This window comes from Chiloscyllium punctatum, chromosome 10, assembly GCF_047496795.1.
Source record: "Chiloscyllium punctatum isolate Juve2018m chromosome 10, sChiPun1.3, whole genome shotgun sequence".
Classification (NCBI taxonomy): Eukaryota; Metazoa; Chordata; class Chondrichthyes; order Orectolobiformes; family Hemiscylliidae; genus Chiloscyllium; species Chiloscyllium punctatum.
Genome location: NC_092748.1, coordinates 112,565,461 through 112,586,719, shown reverse-complemented (window position 1 = coordinate 112,586,719; position 21,259 = coordinate 112,565,461). Strand labels below are relative to the sequence as shown.

At 41.5% G+C, this 21,259-nt stretch overlaps 1 protein-coding gene across 1 annotated transcript in view; it reads right to left on the bottom strand.

The window, feature by feature from the left end:
* The window catches only part of ttll4 (tubulin tyrosine ligase-like family, member 4), a 106,584-nt gene that overhangs the window by 42,724 nt on the left and 42,601 nt on the right, over positions 1–21,259 (bottom strand). The window contains exons 3-7 of the mRNA XM_072579948.1: positions 18,597–18,676; positions 16,614–16,716; positions 14,590–14,717; positions 6,990–7,100; positions 6,197–6,273 (exon numbers count right to left, since the gene is read on the bottom strand). Coding sequence (XP_072436049.1) covers positions 6,197–6,273; positions 6,990–7,100; positions 14,590–14,717; positions 16,614–16,716; positions 18,597–18,676 — 499 coding nt within the window. The remainder of the gene's footprint in view (positions 1–6,196; positions 6,274–6,989; positions 7,101–14,589; positions 14,718–16,613; positions 16,717–18,596; positions 18,677–21,259) is intronic.

The window sequence follows — 21,259 nt, the reverse complement described above, 5'->3', positions numbered from 1 at the left end:
TAATCGGACTACAATGCTACAAAAGAAAAACAAATGCTCCTGGAAGCCTCCAAAGTCCTGGGGAAGGATCCCCAGGCCAAGATGCACAAGGGTTTCAGAATAATGTTATTTCAGGACTTCTCTCCAGCTATGGTCCACAAGAGGAGGGCATTCGATGAAGCAAAAAATGTCTGAGAGACCCAAATATCCAATATTCCATGCGCTATCCGGCAACGCTGCACTTCAGCCATAGAGGATCCATTTACAACTTTGGGTCGCCGGAAAAAGCAAAAGAACTCTTGGACTCTCTTAAATAGACTGCGGGATCCAAACCGTGTGGATAGGGAGTCTGGACGGTATATACTGATCAATGCCCTAATACATGGAGAGGAATATGGAATTTTGAATCTTTATTGCCCCCCGACGCATCTCTTTAAATTCGTAACGGAAGTGTTCTCTAAGTTGATGGCTTTTGGAGTCCACCATATAATTTTAGGAGGAGATTTTAACTATATTATGGACCCAGAGACAGACAGGATACCTAAGAACACTATGGGTATATCTCTGAGATCTAGACAACTGGTGGATCTGAAGGAGCTAGGGCTAGAAGATGTATGGAGGGGCCTTCACCCCTAGGGTAGACACTTTACTTTCTACTCTAACCCACATAAATGCCATACCAGAATTGATATTTTGTTGCCCCCTCGACCCTTTTGAATTCCATACTGTCTTGTAAAATAGGTATTAATGTAATTTCTGATCATGTCGAAGTATATATGGAAGTCAAGATTAGGGATGATGGGATAGGCCCCCGACATTGGCATATGGATCCCTTCTTATTGAAGGATAGCAAGTTTATAAAGTATTTTTCGCAGGAATTCAAAACCTTCTGGGAAATTAATTCAGGTACGGCCAGTAACCCGTTGATGATGTGGGAGACCACTAAGGCACATGTGCGAGGCTTGATCATCTCATATTCTGCATCTCGGAAAAGACAAAAGGGAGAGCAACAGCGCCTGCTCGAGGCTCGCTTGAAGGTAGCTGAGACAGCGTATCTTAACAGGCCTTCCATTACTAAGCTACAAAGGATAACAGCCCTTAGGGCAGCCTTGAATACAGCACTTACACAAACAGCAAAGAGGGAAATATTATTCACAAAGCAGAGATTATTTGAATATGGCGACCAGCCTGGCAGATACCTAGCATACCTTAGTAGAAAGAAAAAGGCTCCTCAAGCCATTATGTCTATTAGAGAAAGTGCTGGTACCTTGACTAGCGATTGTAAAAAGATCAATACAGCCTTTAGAAAGTTCTATTTTGAAATGTATAAATCGCAGGACTGTGAGGATAGAACCGAGAAGATGGAATCCTTCGTTAAAAATTTGGTCCTTCCGGGCTTAACCTCTGAGCAGGTGTTGATCTCGAATGCCCCCCGACAACCCAGGAAGTACTCGACGCAGTTACGCAGCTTCAGAGTGGCAAAGCGCCTGGACCAGACGGAGTCCAAATTGAGTTCTATAAAGAATTTAGAGGGGAACTGGTTGGGCCACTCATAAATATGTATAATTATTCACATAGTCAGGGCCGCCTCCTGCCTTCGTTGAGAGAAGCAAACATCTTTCTTATTCTTAAAAAGGGAAAGGCCTCAGAAGATTGCTCATCATATAGACCCATATCCTTACTAAACGTGGATTTCAAAATTCTTTCTAAAACGTTAGCATTAAGACTGGAGAGGGTCTTACCATACATCATAAAAGAGGACCAGACAGGATTTATAAAGGGCCGCAGGTCAACTAATAATATTTGAAGGGTCTTAAATATGATACAAGCCTGTCAACAGGGAACAATACTAGGTTTAGCTGTCTCCTTGGACGCAGAGAAGGCATTTGATCGGGTAGAATGGCCATACCTTTTTTATACACTGGAAAGGTTCAGTGTTGGAGGGGTATTTATTAAACGGGTTTCAGTAATGATGCCAAAGCAGCGGTGATCACCAATGGTTAAAGTTCAGATAGCTTTAGTGTTGGCAGGGGCTGTCGTCAGGGATGTCCTCTTTCACCATTATTATTCACGCTCGTGATTGAACTACTGGCGGAAGCTATACGAACTGACCCTAACATAAAGATTCAGAGGGTTGGATCGGGCAAACATAAAATCACTCTCTGCGGATGATGTCCTCCTCTTCTTAAGTGATCCTTTGATATCTGTGCCCCGTCTAATCCAAGTGATTAATTTATTTGGGATATTTTCAGACTATAAAACAAATATTGTGAAATCTGAGGCCATGACATTGGGGAGGTCTTGCCAGTGTATCCAATTTACCGGATGGATCTTGCGTTCCCTTTCGGTGGTCACTAAAAGGCTTTCTGTACCTAGGTATTTTTATCACACCAGTATTTGGTCAGCTGTATAAAGCTAATTTCATGCACTTCGAGAAAACAAGGCAGGACCTTCAATGCTGGGAGAGCTCCCAATATCCTGGTTCGGCAGAGTAGCCCTAGTTACGATGAATATTCTACCTCGTCTTCTACATCCAATGAGAATGCTCCCCCTGATGCTGACGAGACAGGCGTTGTATAAGCTCTCCGGCTAGCTCGGCTCCTTTATTTGTAATCATACATGGCCCCTTATCAAATTAGAAAAGCTGCAGCTCCCACAAGCAAGGGGAGAACTGGACTTTCCAGATTTTAGGAGGTATCAATTGAGGTCCTTATTATCTTGTTCAGCTGACTGATTGTGGGTCACAAGAGACCCAATCTGGTTAGACATTGAGACCTCCCAAGCAAAATGTCCCCTCATCAATCTTTTATTTATAGACAAGATGAGTGCTATTATGGACTATTGTTAAAAATCCTATTGTATTAAATACAATTAAAGCCTGGAGGATAATGCAACAAGATGAGGGTAGCCTGCTAAAAACCTCCCCTTATACTCCTATAGTGGGAGCACCGGGATTTCAGCCAGTTGTGACAGATGCAACATTTAAAACTTGGAAGTCCAGAGGTATCTCCTGCTTTGGAGACCTGTTCGATGGGGAGGTTATGTCGTCCTTTGAGCAGTTGCACCAGAAGTTTGGACTGCCTAACAGGGATCTTTGTCGGTATTTCCAAATATGAGATTATATACAAAAGAAGACCACATTGATAATTTATCCCTAAAATCAGATAGGGAAAGGAGAGTACTATGGCTGATGGGGTCCCCCTTGGTTAGTACTCTTTATCACTATTATATATATAATAAAGTATCTAAGGACATGGAACGATTATTTAAAACCTGGAATAAAGAATTAGGGCTGGAAGTCTCATTAGAAATGTGGGAGGACATACAGTCAGAGATGTACAGCATGGAAACGAACCCTTCGGTCCAACTTGTCCATGCCGATCAGATATCCCAACCCAATCTAGTCCCACCTGCCAGCACCCAGCCCATAGCCTTCCAAACCCTTCCTATTCATATACTCACCCAAATGCTTCTTAAATGTTGCAATTATACCAGCCTCCACCACATCCTCTGGCAGCTCATTCCATACATCCGGGAAAATGCCAGTAAGATCTCTATTTGTAATAGAACTCAGGCTATTCAATTAAAGATACTCCACAGGGCTCATATGGCACCTGAACGATTCGCAGAATTCAAAGCAGGAACATCCCCAATGTGTCCTAAATGTAAAACAGAAGTTGGCACTCTCACACATTGTCTATGGACATGCCATAGATCCATAGGTATTGGGACAGAGTAGCGAGTGCCTCGACAGAGATCATGGGTACGGAGATTAGACTGGATCCAGTGTCCCTGCTTTTGAGTTCTTCAGATTTTCCCTCCCTGGATGTGTACAGGAGGAAATTATTTACAATTCTTTCTTTCTGTGCAAGGAAGAATATCTTAGTGAATTGGGAAGCTGAAGGCCCACCAGGACGTTCGAACTGGCTCAGGTTAGTCATGGAATATATTCCCCCTTGACTTCCTCACAAATATGGTGCACCAAAAAACGGAATTATTCCATAAAACATGGCAGCCTTTTGTGAACTACATCGAAACAGACATCTTGGCCATACTGTCCAGGCATTTGTCTAGCTGTGGTAATTGTTCTGGCTGGTTCGGGGAGACCCAGTGGGGAGGAATCCTGTATAAATACGGGTTTTATTATGGCTTAACGTAAATCTATTTTGAGCATGTATCTAGTTACTTAATTATGATATTCTATTTTATATTTTGGTTATTTGTAGGATAGATGAGGAGTTAGTTGGGTTTTTTTGGTTATTTTTTTTCTCTCTTATTTATTTAATTTTATATTGATGTATATACTTGTTTGTATAAAAGAGTCATAGAGATGTAAAGCATGGAAACAGACCCTTCGGTCCAACCCATCCATGCTGACCAGATATCCCAACCCAATCTAGTCCCACCTGCCAGCACCTGGCCCATATCCCTCCAAACCCTTCCTATTCACATACACATCCAAATGCCTTTTAAATGTTGCAATTGTACCAGCCTCCACCACATCCTCTGGCAGCTCATTCCATACATTTACCACCCTGTGTGTGAAAATGTTGCCCCTTAGGTGTCCTTTATAGCTTTCCCCTCACCCTAAACCTGTGCCCACTAGTTCTGGACTCCCCAACCCCAGGGAAAAGACTTTGCACATTTATCCTATCCATGTCCCTCAATTCTGTGAACCTCTATAAGGTCACCCCTCAGCCTCCGACGCTCCAGGGAAAACAGCCCCAGCCTGTTCAGCCCCTCCCTGTAGCACAAATCCTCCAACCTTGGCAATATCCTTGTAAATCTTTTCTGAACCTTTTCAAGTTTCACAACATCCTTCCGATAGAAAAGAGACCAGAATTGCATGCAATATTCCAACAGTGACTTAAACAATGTCCTGTACAGCCACAACATAACCTCTCAACTCCTGTAGTCTATACTCTGACCAATAAAGGAAAGCATACCAAATGCCACCTTCACTCTCCTATCTATCTGTATCTCCACTTTCAAGGAGCTATGAACCTGCACTCCATGGTCCCTTTGTTAGCAACATTCCCTAGGACCTTACCATTAAGTGTATAAGTCCTGCTAAGATTTGCTTTCCCAAAATGCAGCACCTCACATTTATCTGAATTAAACTCCATCTGCCACTTCTCAGCCCAATGGCCCATCTGGTCCAGATCCTGTTGTAATCTGAGGTAACCCTCTTCGCTGTCCACTACACCTCCAATTTTGGTGTAATCTGCAAGCTTACTAACTGTACCTCTTGCTCGCATCCAAATCATTTATGTAAATGACAAAAAGTAGTGGGCCCAGCACCGATCCTTGTGGCACTCCACTGGTCACAGGCCTCCAGTCTGAGAAACAATCCTCCACCACCACCCTCTGTCTTCTACCTTTGAGCTAGTTCTGTATCCAAATGGATAGTTCTCCCTCTATTCCATGAGATCTAACCTTGCTAATCAGTCTCCCGTGGGGAACCTTGTCAAACGCATATATTACTTTTGTAATTTTGTAAAAGACCTCAAAAATTCTCTTTTTTCAATAAAAATACCTGTATCAAAAAATATTTGGTCAGAGGTAAGCTTTACGATAGTTGTGAGAAGGTAAGTGAAGACCCAAAGGTGGAGGGAGGTATATTCAGAACTTTGGACCCAAACAACTGAAAGCACAGCCACGAAAGGAAAGTTTAAAAAGGAGGGCAATGCGCGGTTCAAGGCAGCAGCTTACCACTAGCTTCTTGAGGGCAAGTAGCAACGAGCAATAAATGCTGGCCTAGCCAGTGACTCCCACATCCAATGAATGAAGGAAGCTGGGAGGAATACAGAGGTCTCTGATTGATGCATATCCCCAAGACATGTGAATAGCATACATTTCCTAATAGGAAAGGTGTCATATAAAAGTAATTTGGTGCTAAAATTGGACTTAGCCACTTAAAAAGACAATGCTTTGGCTCAAGAGTCTCCATTTTAGGGCAGAATAGTAACCACCGTCAACAACAGAAAAAGGATGAAATTATGATTAAAACGTTCATATAGGGTTCAGGGAAAACATCGAGTCTGGCTTTCAAGTCCTGAAGGGATACATCGGCATTGGTTTTAGGAGTTCAAAGACAGACAGATAATTGCAACAATAAATACGTGCTAGTTTTAATATTTTGATAAAAATGGAATAAGCACTTGCATTGAAAGGGAGAGGTCACAGTAATGTTAATATTGAAATTCTAATGGCTTACCTTCTGATATTCCCGAAGGGTTCTGAATAGCGGTGATTTCATGTGATGTCCCCAGCAGCCCAGCCAATCATAACATCCTGAAATGTACAACACATCAATTTTCCACTTTAAGGCAATTTTTCAATGCCTCTTGATTTTTCAGTAGGGGAAGACTGCTATCCAATCTCTCATCCCAGCGGCCATTTCTGACTTTCGAACCTACACAGTGAGCACTGGTAATTTCACCTGTGGAGAAGCATCAGGCAAGTGCACTCAGCAACCATACATTTTTGCTTTGGCAGAGGCACTGTAAAATATGATTCCCTCTTCCTGGTTCTTCGCAGCAAGAACAGTTTATCTCCGTTACGGTCAGTTAACTGGGACGTTCACAGTCAACAAGGTGCAGTAGCACTGACTATTGAACTTTCAGATGTTAAAGATGTGTTAATACTTAATTGCACATTCACGTTCTTCAGCTCGATTTAGTATTGCTGAGTCATTGGCGGATGGTTATTTAAGTAATTCAAATTTTATTTTAATTATATGGGACTTGGGTGCTTTCAGGACTACATCCCAATATGTGGGGTGTTTCCAACTGTGAAAATTGAACAGTGCTTTTCCATATAATAGCCACTGGCTAAACACATTTGTTAGATATGACAGTATTAAGTTGCTGTTTTGGGACTTTACCTGTTATATTGAGAAATCACAGTCCAAGCTTCTTAATCTTTCATGAAATCCACAAACCAGCAATAATTGCATAAAAGTGGAATCAAAAGGTTAAGACACACTTATTAGTGCTCACATGACTTACTTTTAGTAATTTTAAAATGTGATCTGGCAATCGCATTTTTCACCACTATTGGCGTCACGGTGGACATTTTCCATCTCATCTGCCTTCGTTGACCCCACGGCAAAAGTTCAACTGTGAATATCAAAGTCAAAGTCAGTCACTCAGTAAAGAAAACTGAAATTACACAGCAATCCTATTCTGAAAGATGCAAAGCAAACAAAAAGATTGTTTTAAAAGCTGCAAGCTTAAGACTTTTAATAGCAAAGCAAGTTCAATTATTTGACACAATAAGTAATGAGTCATACAGATCAGAGCTTTAGTTTAATCCAAATTTTGTGATGAGTTACTGTAATGCACACATGGCCTCAGTGTAACTTTAAGGAAAATTCCTACTTTGATTGTTATCTATTAATCCTTGTCAGAAGTAAAAATATATGGACACTATACAGAACGGGAGTCACCATTCAGTCCCTGACCTTTTTTAACGATGCAAATTAAATCATATTTGATCTTACTTCTCAAATCAATTTGCTATTTTTGTCCTATTTTCTTAAAACCCTCTAGCTTATCTGTTACCAGCTTAAGGGCAAGTCATAGAGATGTACAGCATGGAAACCGACCCTTCAGTCCTACCCGTCCATGCCGACCAGATATCCCAACCCAATCTAGACCCACCTCCCAGCACCCGGCCCATATCCCTCCAAATCCTTCCTATTCATGTACCATCCAGATGCATTTTAAATATTGCAATTGTACCAGCCTCCACCACTTCCTCTGGCAGCTCAATCCATACATGCACCACCCTGTGTAAAAACGTTGCCCCTTAGGTTGCTTACATCTTTCCCCTATCATCTCCATATTTCTTCATGGTTGCTTCCTCAGTTGCTAGTAGGAGCTTCCTATTTTCAATTTCAAGCCATTTACTATACCACTCCCTCCATCTTGATTCTAAATCCTCTAACCATCTACCAGCTTCCTCAGCACGTTCTCATTCCTTAGGATACACTGCCTATTCTTGATTCACCGTTGACCTTGCCTTCTCCACCATCCTGAAAACTCATTACTCATGTTCACTACATTCTACAATATACACCACACCACTGTCTTGATAAGTACTTTTCCCAAGACCTCTACTCATTCCTATGCGAAGCAATTCTTCATGCATTACACAGCTGACAATTACAAAACAAACCAGACAGATAGATTGGCTTTGATTTAAAGTTATAACACTCGCCAGCGACTACTACAAATTGATTTTCAAAGTTCCTGCTCTTGCATGTTTAGCACATGCATTTAAGATCCTCTGCAGTTTAGTCTTGAATTCCTTAAGTACCCTCCATCAGGAACAAAGTCAGTCAGTTTTGCAGGGCCCATAAGAAAACCTGGGTAGCTGTGCAATGACATAACAGGTATGGATATTGCTCGGATTTGTTTTAAATCATAAATGCAAACTAAAACATCCCTAGTGCTCACTCTGATAATGGAGCTCAGAACACAATTCTCCACAATTTGATATTATCATCTTGGAAAGCAGAAAGTAAACAAACATCTCCTAGACATAGAATCATAGAGATGTACAGCATGGAAACATACCCTTCGGTCCAACCTGTCCATGCCGACCAAATATCCCTACAAACCCTTCCTATTCATGTACCCATCCAAATGCCTTTTAAATGTCGCAACTGTACCAGTCTCTACCACTTCCTCTGGCAGCTCATTCCATACATGTACCACCCTGTGTGTGAAAATGTTGCCCTATAGGTCTCTTTTATATCTATCCCCTCACACCCTAAAGCTATGCCCTCTAATTCTGGACTCTCCCATCCTAGGGAAAAGACTTTGTCTATTGATCCTATCCATGTCCCTCATAAATTTTGTAAACCTCTATAAGGTCACCCCTCAGCCTCCAAAGCTCCAGGGAAAACAGCCCCCGCCTGTTCAGCGTCTCCTTCCAGCTCGAATCCTTGAACCCTGGCAACATGCTTGTAAATCTTTTCTGAACCCTTTCACATTTCACAACATCATTCCGATAGGAAGGAGACCAGAATTGCACGCAATATTCCAACAATGGCCTAACCAATGTCTTGTACAGCCGCAACATGACCTCCCAACTCCTGTACTCAGACCAATAAAGGAAAGCATACCAAATGCCTTCTTCACTATCCTATCAACCTGCGACTCCACTTTCAAAGAGCTATGAACCTGCACTCCAAGGTATCTTTGTTCTGCAACACACCCTACGACCTTACCATTAAGTGTATAAGGCCTGCTAAGATTTGCTTCCCAAAATGCAGCACCTCACATTTATCAGAATTAAACTCAGTCTGCCACTTCTCAGCCCATTGGCCCAACTGGTCCAGATCCTGTTGTAATCTGAGGTAACCCTCTTCGTTGTCTACTACACCTCCAATTTTAGTGTCATCTGCAAACTTACGAACTGCACGTCTTATGCTCGCATCCAAATCATTTATATAAATGACAAAAAGTAGTGGACCCAGCACAGATCCTTGTGGCACTCCACTAGTCACAGGCCTCCAGCCTTCTACCTTGGAGCCAGTTCTGTATAGTTTATGCAGTCTTGGCTTGCATTAGTTAGAATTGCTGCACCAGAAGATGCATGTCACCTCAAGAATTCCTGCTCCTTCTAGAAATCCCAACAGAGAGCACAGGTTGAGAATTGTTTTACAACTTCAACGCGAGGAACATCCGAAATAAAGTGGGTGAACTGGCAGCATGAGTTGGTACCTGGGACTTCGATGTTGGGGCCATTACGGAGACATGGATAGAGCAGGGACAGGAATGGCTGTTGCAGGTTCTGGGATTCAGATGTTTCAGTAAGAACAGAGAAGATTGTAAAAGAGGGGGAGGTGTGGCATTGTTGATCAGGGACAATATTACAGTTGTAGAAAGGATGTCTGGGGACTCATTAACTGAGGTTAGAAACAGGAAAGGAGAAGTCACCATGCTGGGAGTTTTCAATAGGCCTCCGAATAGTCCCAGAGATGTAGAGGAAAGGATAGCAAAGATGATCCTCGATAGGGGTGAGAGGGGCAGGGTAGTTGTCATGGGGGACTTCAACCATCCAAATATTGACTGGGATCACTACAGTAAGAGTACTATAGATGAGTCAGTTTTTGTCCAGTGTATGGAGGAGGGCTTCCGGACACAGTATGTAGACAGGCCTACAAGGAGCGAAGCCACTTTAGATTTAGTACGGGTTAACGAGCCTGGCCAGGTGTGTTGGAAGTAGGTGAGCACTTTGGAGACAGCGATCACAATTCTGTCAAGTTTACTTTAGTGATGGGAAGGGATAGGTGTACTCCACCGAGCAAGAGTTACAGCTGGGGGAAGGGAATTTACAATGCAATTAGGAAAGATTTAGGAAGCGTAGAATGGGGAAGGAAACTGCAGGGGATGAGCACATTAAAAATGTGGAGCTTATTCATGGAAAAGCTCCTGTGTCTCCGAGATAAGTATGTATCTGTCAGGCAGGGAGGAAGATATAGAATGCGCGAGTCGTGGTTTACTAAGGAAGTGAAACCCCCTGGTCAAGAAGGTGGAGGCGGCTTAATTAGGACAAAATGTGAAAACTCAGTTAGGGCGCTTGAGGATTACAAGGAAATCAGGAAAGACCTAAAAAGAGAGCTCAGAAGAGCCAGGAGGAGACATGAGAATTTGTTGGTGGATAGGATCAGGGTTAACCCTAAGGCTTTCCACAGGTATGTCAGGAATAAAAGAACGACGAGAGTTGAATTAGGGCTAATCAAGGATCGTAGTGGGAAGTTGTGTGTGGAGTCAGAGAAGATAGGGGAAGCACTAAATAAATATTTTTCGACACTGTTCCCTCTAGAAAATGAAAATGTTGGCGAGGAAGATACAGAGATAGTTGCACCTAGACTAGAAGAGATTGAGGTTCACAAGGAAGAGGTGTTGAAAATAGACAAGTCCCCTGGGCCAGATGGGATCTATCCTAGGATCCTCTGGGAAGCAAGGGAAGAGATTGCCGAGCCTTTGGCATTGATCTTCAAATCATCATTGTCTACAGGAATAGTGCGTGAGGACTGGAGGATAGCAAATGTGGTTCCCTTGTTCAAAAAGGGTAGTAGAGACAACCCTAGTAATTACAGACCAGTGAGTCTCACCTCAGTTGTTGGTAAAGTGTTGAAAAAGTTTATGAGGGAGAGAATTTATAATCATCTAGAAAAGAATAATCTGATCAGGGACAGTCAGCACGGTTTTGTGAAGGGGAGGTGGTGCCTAACAAATCTTATTGAGTTTTTTGACAAAGTGACCAAACAGGTAGATGAGAGTAAACAGGTTGATGTGGTGTATATGGATTTCAGCAAGGTGTTCAATAAGGTTCCCCACAGTAGGCTATTATACAAAATGCAGAGGAATGGGATTGTGGGAGACATAGCAGTTTGGATCAGTAATTGGGGAGAAAGTGAGGACTACAAATGCTGGAGATCAGAGCTGAAAATGTGTTGCTGGAAAAGCACAGCAGATCAGGCAGCAGCCAAGGAGCAGGAGAATCGACGGTTCGGGCATGAGCCCTTCTTCAGGAAAGCCCTTTCCTGAAGAAGGGCTCATGCCCGAAACGTCAATTCTCCTGCTCCTTGGATGCTGCCTGACCTACAGGATCAGTAATTGGCTTGCTGAAAGAAAATAGAGGGTTGTAGTTGATGGAACATGTTCACCTTGGTGTCCAGTTACTAGCGGCGCACCGCAAAGGTTGGTGTTGGGTCCACTGCTGTTCATCATTTTTATAAATGACCTGGATCAGGGCTTAGAAGGGTGGGTTAGTAAATTTGCAGACGACACTAAGGTCAGTGGAGTTGTGGATAGTGACGAAGGATGTAGTAGGTTGCAGAGAGACATAGATAGGATGCAGAGCTGGGCTGAGAGGTGGCAAATGGAGTTTAATGTGGACAAAGTGTGAGGTGATACACTTTGGCCGGAGTAACCTGAATGCAAAGTACTGGGCTAATGGTAAGATTCTTGGGAGTGCAGATGAGCAGAGACATCTCTGTATCCATGTACACAGATCCCTGAATGTTGCCACCCAGATTGACAGGGTTGTTAAGAAGGCATACAGTGTTTTGGTCTTTATTAATAGAGGGATTGAGTTCTTGAACCAGGAGGTTATGCTGCAGCTGTATAAAGCTCTGGTATGGCCACACTTGGAGTATTGTGTACAGTTCTGGTCGCTGCATTATAAGAAGGATGTGGAAGCTTTGGAAAGGGTGCAGAGGAGATTTACTAGGATGTTGCCTGGTATGGAAGGAATGTCTTACGAGGAAAAGCTGAGGGCCTTGAGGCTGTTCTCATTAGAGAGAAGAAGGCTGAGAGGTGACTTTATAGAGACATTCAAGATAATCAGAGGGTTAGATAGGGTGGACAGGGAGAGCCTTTTCCCAAGTATGGGGACAGCAAACACGAGGGGACACAACTTTAAAGTAAGGGGACATAGGAATAAGACAGATGTCAGAGGTAGTTTCTTTACTCAAAGAGTAGTAAGGGCATGGAATGCTTTGCCTGCAACAGTAGTAGATTCGCCAACTTTAAGTGCATTTAAGTTGTCATTGGACAGGCATATGGACATACATGGAATAGTGTAGGTGGGATGAACTTCAGATTAGTATGACAGGGCGGCGCAACATCGAGGGCCGAAGGGCATGTACTGCGCTGTAATGTTCTATGAATGATGGGAAGGGATGTTTCCTGGACACAGTAGTCCAGAGGTGACCACGTGCTTTTGGAGAAAGTCCTCTGCTTTAATCAGTGGTCAGAAACATGAGTGCAAGACCGCAAATGAAGCAGGTAAGGGAATACAGAGAGCAGCAGCACAGGAGTACTGGCCTTTGCAACTGTCCAAGAAATCTGGGGATCTCACAACTTGTTTGAATGAGAATGAGGGCTACAGGATGGGTAAGCCAACGTCCAGTAGTACAGATAACACAGGAAGCCATACAAGAGCAAGGAACAAATAGCAATGCAGTGATTGCAGGACACTTTGCGGTGGGGTGGGGGGGGGGGTGGGGGGGGGGAAAGGAGAAAGAGGGGGAAGAGAGAGAACTGACATTGTTCTCTGCAACCAAGACAGTAAGTCCAGATGGCTGTGTCGTGTCTCCAGTGCCAGGATTTGGAATATCTGAACTGTGTTGGAGATGTAATGACTGCAAGTTGGGAGAATTCAGTGGTTGCTTTTCATGCTTTTTCAAACAACATAGGTAGAATTAGGAAAGAAATTCTGCAGGGGAGTACAAGAGGCTAGATACTAAAAATTGAAAAACAAACATCAAAAGTAAAAACCTCTGGATTACTACCTCAGCCATGTGCAAATTGGCATTGAGCAAATACGATTAGGGAAATTAAGGCAAGGACCCCACAATGAGGATTTTTCACAATTTCACAAAAAAAACTGAAAACATTTCCACAAAACACAATGAAACAAATTTCATTCCTTCCTTCCTTCAAAGCTTTCTCCTGTGTTATGTTCCTTCCCTTACCTCCCTGGCCACTCACGTATCCCAATGCGTTGACCCCCTCCATAAATTCTTTTCACTGTTCCTCAAACCAGGATACAAATCTCCCTCTCTCCTCGCATCATTTTCCTTTCAGTGTTATCAAATGTGCTTTCCCTTCTTTTACACATTAATAGAACTTCCTTAAGTTGTGTGTCTGTTTTCAGAAACTGGATAGGTTAACAAGTACTAGCCTTCACACTTCCTTCCCAGGCCATGAACGTTTCAAAGATGGTTGCATAATAGTTACATGGTTGGATCAGAAATCCAGGACAAATTTCATTTTAAAAGAATCCAGAAAATTTAAAAACATATAAAAGTGACCGTAAAGTTGTTAAATTGCATTCAGTCCTGTATACTATCTTCTTTTCAGTGGATGAAATACGCTGTTCTACCTGGTTTGCCGAATGGTGACTCCAGTTCAAAGTTTGTGAGATTTGTAGCTCGGGTGCTCATTGTTGTGGTTCTGTTCGCCGAGCTGGGAATTTGTGTTGCAGACGTTTCGTCCCCTGTCCAGGTGACATCCTCAGTGCTTGGGAGCCTCCTGTGAAGCACTTCTGTGATCTTTCCTCCGGTACCCAAGCACTGAGGATGTCACCTAGACAGGGGACGAAACGTCTGCAACACAAATTCCCAGCTCGGCGAACAGAACCACAACAATGACTCCAGTGCTAAACCTCCTATTGGATCCCAGAGAATAGGGACTATGGGAAGACCTCTACAACACAGACTGCACTAATCCAAAAAGGCAGACCAGCAGTATGACTTATTGAAGAATAGCCAGAGTGAACAAAAAGGCAACTTAATATCAAGCTTGCAAATGAATTCACACCTGGGAAGAGATCATTTGCGTCCAAATATCTAGGTCTCGACATGAGATTTAAACAAGGAAGGGACAGCCATACAGAAAGAAATTAGAAGACTGACAAGATGTATTGGGTGCAGAAGCTTAAAAGTAAACCAAAATTAAGAGACCCAAACAAAGGAAAAGAAATTCAAATTTTATTTTTTCTTGAAACAATGCAGCACCATATGAATGAATACAAAATCCTTTACTGAAACAATAAGTACAAATAAATCTAGGTTTTCTTCCTTACTTTTCTCGTTCGAAGTTCCAAAGTAAATCGTCAGAGGCATATCATGAAATAAGCTTTTTACCAATGCTGGTTTAGCAACTTGAATTTTACATTCAGTTACTTGTGGGTAGCAAGAATCAAAAACATTCCTTAGGGGAAAAAGGGAATCACAGAATATGTAAGTGCATTAGCAATTTACAACATTAAATTCACTGTACACTAAATACCATTGCAAGAAATAATCTTGATGTCAGCAGAAAATAGCATAAAGATTGTTCAAAACATCAATATGAAAAACACAGAAATTACTTATTTGAGATAGGGGTTGCTGGAAGCTACCACAGATAAAATGGTAGCAACATACGTTTTCACAATCGTTGGACTTTGTACAACACAGTAGAAGAACACAGAGTCAGAGATTACAACACGGAAACAGAACCTTCAGTCCAATTCATCCATGCCAACTAGATAGCCCAAAGAAATCTAGTCCCATTTGCCAGCACTTGGCCCATTTCCCTCCAAATCCTTCCTATTCATATACCCATTCAAATGCCTTTTAAATGTTGTAATTGTACCAGCCTCCACCACTTACTCTGGCAGCTCATTCCATACATGCACCACCCTTTGCGTGAAACGTGCGCCCTTTTAGGTCCCTTTTAAATCTTTCCCCCCTCACCTTAAATCTATGCCCTCTAGTTTTGGACTCCCCCATCCCAGGGAAAAGACCTTCGTTATTTACTCTATCCATGTTCCTCAATTTTATTAACCTCTACAAGGTCACCCCTCCGCCTCTGACAGCCCCAGCCTTTACAGCCTCCCCCTTTTGATCAAACCCTTCAACCCTGGTAATGTCCTCTTAAATCTTTTCAGAGCCCTTCCAAGTTTCACAACATCTTTCCCATTAGGACAGAGATCAGAATTATATGCGATACTGCAAAAGTGGCCTAACCAATGTCCTGCACAGCCACAACATGACCTCTCAACTCTTTTATTCAATGCACTGACCAATAAAGGCAATCATACCAAATGCCTTCTTCACTATCCTATCTACTTGCAACTTCAATTTCAAGGAACTATGAACCTGCACGCCAAAGTTTTTCTGTTCAGCAACACTCATCAGGACCTTACCATTAAGTGTATATGCCCTGCCATGATTTGCCTGTCTAAAACACAGCATCTCGTATTTATCTAAATTAAACTCCATCTGCCACTCCTCAGCCCATGTGCCCATCTGATGAATATCCTTTCTTTAAAAATAAATGGGGAATGAGGAATTTTGATCAAATAGTGAACAAGTTATTTGGCCACGAAAACCCAAGAAGTTGGTATGGCTCTGCAATGAGCATGGGCTATATTCAGGTTAAAAATATTCTCCCAATAAGTATCAGCAGGCTTTTATCTTAATAGCAACCAATATCCATTCAACAATCTAATCAACATCTAAGTAACATCTAAGCACCTAGCAATATGCAAGTCAGGAAGTTTCTAACCCTAATAGACATCAACTTCATCTCATATTAAAAGAAACATTGTAACCTGCAGCATTAGATAAAGAACTAGACAAATATGCATCTTGATTCAAAGTGCCCAGTTATGTTCATTGAGAAACGAATACATTTCAAAGCAGCATAACTTAAAAAGGTACAGATAAGGAAGAGAGGGAGAGAATAAACTGCCTCAGTGCCAGGGATTGGGGTTCGATTCCTGCCTCAGTTGACTGATTGGGAGAATGTGCGAAATATCCACAGTGTTATCAAGGGTTTCATCCAGGTGCTCTGGTTTCCTCCCACAGTCCAAAGATGTGCAGACTAGGTGGATTGGCCATGCTAAATTGCCTGTAGTATCTAGAAGGATTTGCCATGGGGTAAATGAGAGGTTTTGGAGAAAAGGTAGGTGCCTGGGTGAGAGTTGATGCTCTTTCTGGACTCTAGGGATTCTATCAATCTTTGTACAATTCCTTACAGAATACTAGGAAAATAAAAGCAAACCACAGTAGGACTTTCAGTTCTTCAGTCAAATTAAATAAAACATTTCAGCAAACTTACCTGGCATCAGTAGATTCCGGTAGTTCACTAAAGGCCACCTTAGATAAACCATGTGCTGATTCAGTTGAACAAGAATCAGAGATGGTAGAACACTCCAACTCTTCTAAAAACGAAACAGCAACTAGTATTTGCTTACTCCTTAAAATGCAACAATGTCAAAATTAACAGTAATGAGCCCTTAGTCCTCAGCTTGGGCAGATTTCTTAAAAAGGAAAATTGTTTTCAACTGAATCATACATTATTCTTATAAAAACAAAAGAGAAAAATCTGTGAAGTACACTTCCAATGGGGAATATTTCTCTGCCTTAGCAGTCCAGAGCTTGGAGTCAGCCATTTAGGACTAAGAGGAAGAAAAATTTCTTCAAAACTGAAGCTTGCAAATCTTTGGGACTCTTGGCTCTACCAATTGGTCCTTAATCGTAGAATTTATTCAAGACTGAGGCTGATAAATATCTTGGAAATCAAGGGATGTGTTATGGTGTAAGGAGGTGGAATTGAAGTACAAGATTGTCTGTGTCGTATAGAAGGTTTCAAGGGTCAAATAGCCAATAGATGAGCCTACTCCCTATATCCTTAAATTCAGACCATGGAAGTATCATTGAAATGTCATGCAAACCTAATAATTTTGACTTTAAACCTATTTATTCTACTTCAGCTTAGTGGTAAAATGGAAACAAACATACATTACCAAGAATAACACTTTTATGGGCAATGTATAAAGTTTGAAATCCATGAGAAAACAGAACATATGAAAAAGTCAATGATCGTTCGAGTCCCAGTTTATTATTTCTCAGCCTTTTCTATGGCCTCTTTAGCCATGACAAGTAGAATAAAATAACTCAGTTGTTTTTGGGGAAAAAAAATCCTTAAATATTTCAAATGAAATTGTAGACAGCAATAAACAAATTATGAAGAGTTTTCCCACGACCAAGATCAAATCTGGGAACAAAGGTCTAGACTGAAAATGGGACTAAAATTTGCTTTAAATAAAAATCAAACTAGACCTGAAACAAGACACAGGAATTTGAAGCAGAATTACAAAAAATGTTCATAAGCTTTAGTCAGTCATTAGATTTGCAGCACTTTGCATAGAGAGGCCCTTTAAATAAAAATTAAAACATGTGCCAATAGCTACAGAAAAGGGCGTACATGTTGAACGGCAGCAACCTAGGAAGTGCAGAGAATCATAGGAACTTTGGTGTTAATGCTTACAACAGATCTTTGAAGACAACAAGACAAGCCGATAAAGGTTGTTTGAGGTGGTATATGGGTACTTACCTTTATTAGTAGAAGCACTGAATACAACAGCAGGGAGATTGTGATGGAGGGGTAGAAGACATTAGTTAGACCTTAGCTGGAATACGGTGTGCCACACAGTTCTGGTCTGATCATTATAGAAAGGATGTGACTGTACTAAAGAAGGTTCAGAAGAGGTTCACCAGGACGTTGCCTGGGCTGAAGCTATTCAGATATGAAGAAAGATTACAGTTAGGCAGTTCCTCTCAGAACAGAGAAGACTAAGGTGGGACCCAATTGAGTTGGACAAAATTTTGAGGGGGTATAGATAGATAGGAAGAAACATTTCCTTTTTGTAAGGGATCAATAACTAGGACAGCACACCTTTAAAGGTAAGAGCAGGAGGTTCAGGAGGAGATTTAAAGAATAATTTTTTACCTAGCGTGTAATAGATACAAGTAGCTCACACCCTGCAGAGGTGTTAAAGACAGGAACCGTCACAACACTTAACGAGCATTGAGACATCACCTAAAGTGCCATGGACAATAAAAGGCTATAGACCAAATACTGCAAAGTGGGAAATAGCAGATAGGTGTTTGATGACTAGTGTGGACATAATGGGTAAAAGGGTCTCTTTTCACATTGTCAAGTTACATGAATAAGTCTTGTACAATGACGTGGCTTTCAGGAATGAAGGAGGTACCCAAAGATAAGAAAATATCCATTACTGAAGGACATCGAAATTACCATCACATTCCTGGCTGCTGGTATCACCCAGTCCATCTGCAACCTCTTCCTCCTCCTCCTCCTCCTCCTCAGTCTCCTGCCTGGTAAGAAACAGACATAGTTTAAGATAGCCTGGTAGTGGAGTATTTTATATACTATCGATAATTTCTTTCAAAACCTATGTTTCCTCAGTTTTTTTTTAAACTGGGCAAATAGAAGGGAAACGCTGTGATGGTTATGAACAAAGTAGGAGCTGTAGTAGTCCATTCAGTCGCTCGAATGAACTCCATAAAGATCATGACTGATCTGTTTACACTTCAAATCCTATATGCCAACCAGTAACTTCAAATCCATTGCCTAAATATTTTACCTCCTCAAAAATATTCAATGAATTGGCTTCTACTGCTTTCTGATGAGGGGAATTATAAAGTGTTTCAAACCTCAAAGAAATTTCTCATCTCTTACTCTAGGGGATTCCTAATTTTAAGTGACCCCTAGTTCTGGACTGATCCATAAAGAGATATCCTTACTAAGTCCACCTCGCAAGACAAAGGATAAATAACAGTACAGCACAGGAACAGGGGCCCTTCAGCCAACACAAACACATGACGCTTTTCCAAACTAAAAGCCTACTGCCTCTACATGGACTGTATCCCTCTATTCCCCACTTATGTATCTGTTAAGATGCTTCTTAGATGTTGCTATTGTATCTGCCTTCATCACCTGCTCTGACAGCACGCTCCAGGTACTCACCATCCTTTGTTTAAAAGAACTTAGCTCTCACATCTCCTTTACACTTTCTCCTGCCTTTATTTTATATGTGTTCCTCAGTAAATTATATCTCTACCTTGGGTGAAAGAGACTATGACTATCCATTTTATTCATGTCTCTCAATTTTGGAAGCTTTTATCAGGTCGCCCTCAGCCTCCAATGGTCAAGTGAAAACAAACCAGGTTTGTGCAAACTCTCCTCATTATGGAGACCCTCCAAACCAGGCAACAACTCAGTAAAAATTTTCTGTTCCATCCCCAATGCCTCTATATCCTCTGGTTGCGTAGTAACCAGAACTGTACACCATATTCTAAACGTGGCCCAACTACACACCTGTAACATGTTTTGCTAATATTTATATTCCATGTCCTGATTGATGAAGGCAAGCATGCCATACACTTTCTTGACCACCTTATCCACTTGTGTTGCCACTTTTAGAAAAGTGGACCTGTACGCCTAGATCTCTCTGCATGTAACACTTCCAAGGGATCTGCCATTTACTATATACTTGCTTCCTGCATTGGACCTTCCAAAATATATTACCTCACATTTGCCCAGCTTAAATTCCATCTGCCACTTCTCCACTTAGGTCTCCAGCCTATCTATATCTTCCTGTATTCTCTGGCAACCCTTCTCATTATCCGTAACTTCCCCAATCTTTGTCTCAACCAGAAATTCAGCATCTTATGAAGTTCAATCAAATGTAGAAACTAGGAGCAAGAATAGGCCATTCAAAACTGCTTTGCCATTCAATAATAATCACGGCTGATTTGCTACCTCAATGCCATAATGTGATGTGGTCGGACATGGTGTAAATTACAATGGCAAGGATACAGGAGCCTGAGCTGGGAGCTGGAGGAACATGGTGAGAAAGAAAGGCGGCGGCAAGAACCTCAAATGGAAGGCAAAAAAAAAAAGAAAAAGGGCCACAGTGCAAAATAAAACTAAGATGACTAACAAGGTTAAAAAAGTCAAGTCTAAAGACTGTGTCTTAATGCACAGAGCAATAAAGTAGAGAAGCTAGCAGAGCAAATAAATATGGACAGTTATGACATAGTTGCAATTATTGGAATATGGCTGTAGGATGACCAAGGATGGAAGCTAAACATTCAGTGAGTATTCATTATTTAGGAAGGACAGACATAAAAGGAAGAAATCAACGCAATAATGAGTAAGGACACTGGCTCAGAAAATCACAATGTGGAATCTGTATGGATGGAGCTACAAAATAAAAACACCAAGTAAAAACTTGTTAAAAGACATCTATCAGTCCCAAATAGCACTGGAGATATAAGGTAAGGCATTAAATAAGAAATCAGACGCAGGCAGTAAGGCACATATGTAATCATGGGTGACTTTAATATACATATAGATTCAACAAACCATACCATCAACAATCTTTCAGGACAAGGATTTTCTGGTGTATGTGTGATGGTTTTTTTTTAAGATCAATAGATTGATGAACCAACCTGAAGATAGGCTACCTAAACTGTGTATTGTGCAACGAGAAAGGATTAATTAACAGCTTGCTGTACTGTCCCCTTTAAGGACAAGCAATAATATGATAGAATTCTTATCAGAATGGAGAGTTAAATAGTCAAATCCAAAATGATGGTCTTGAATCTAAATAAAGAGTATAAAGCACGAATCAGCAAGGATGGATTGGGGAATCTTACTTAAAGAGCTGACCTGGTTTATAATTAAAGAAATGGTGCATAAATTACACAATTATTCATTCTTGTCTGGGGCAAAAATAGAAAAGGAAAAGGGTGCATCAACAATGGCTTTAAAAAGAAATTCAGGACAACACTGGATCCAAAGAGGAGACACATAAAACTGTCAGAAAAAGCAAGTCTGAGGATTGGGAGCATTTTAAAATTCAGCAAGAAAGGAAAGCAGAATGGGGGAGTGTG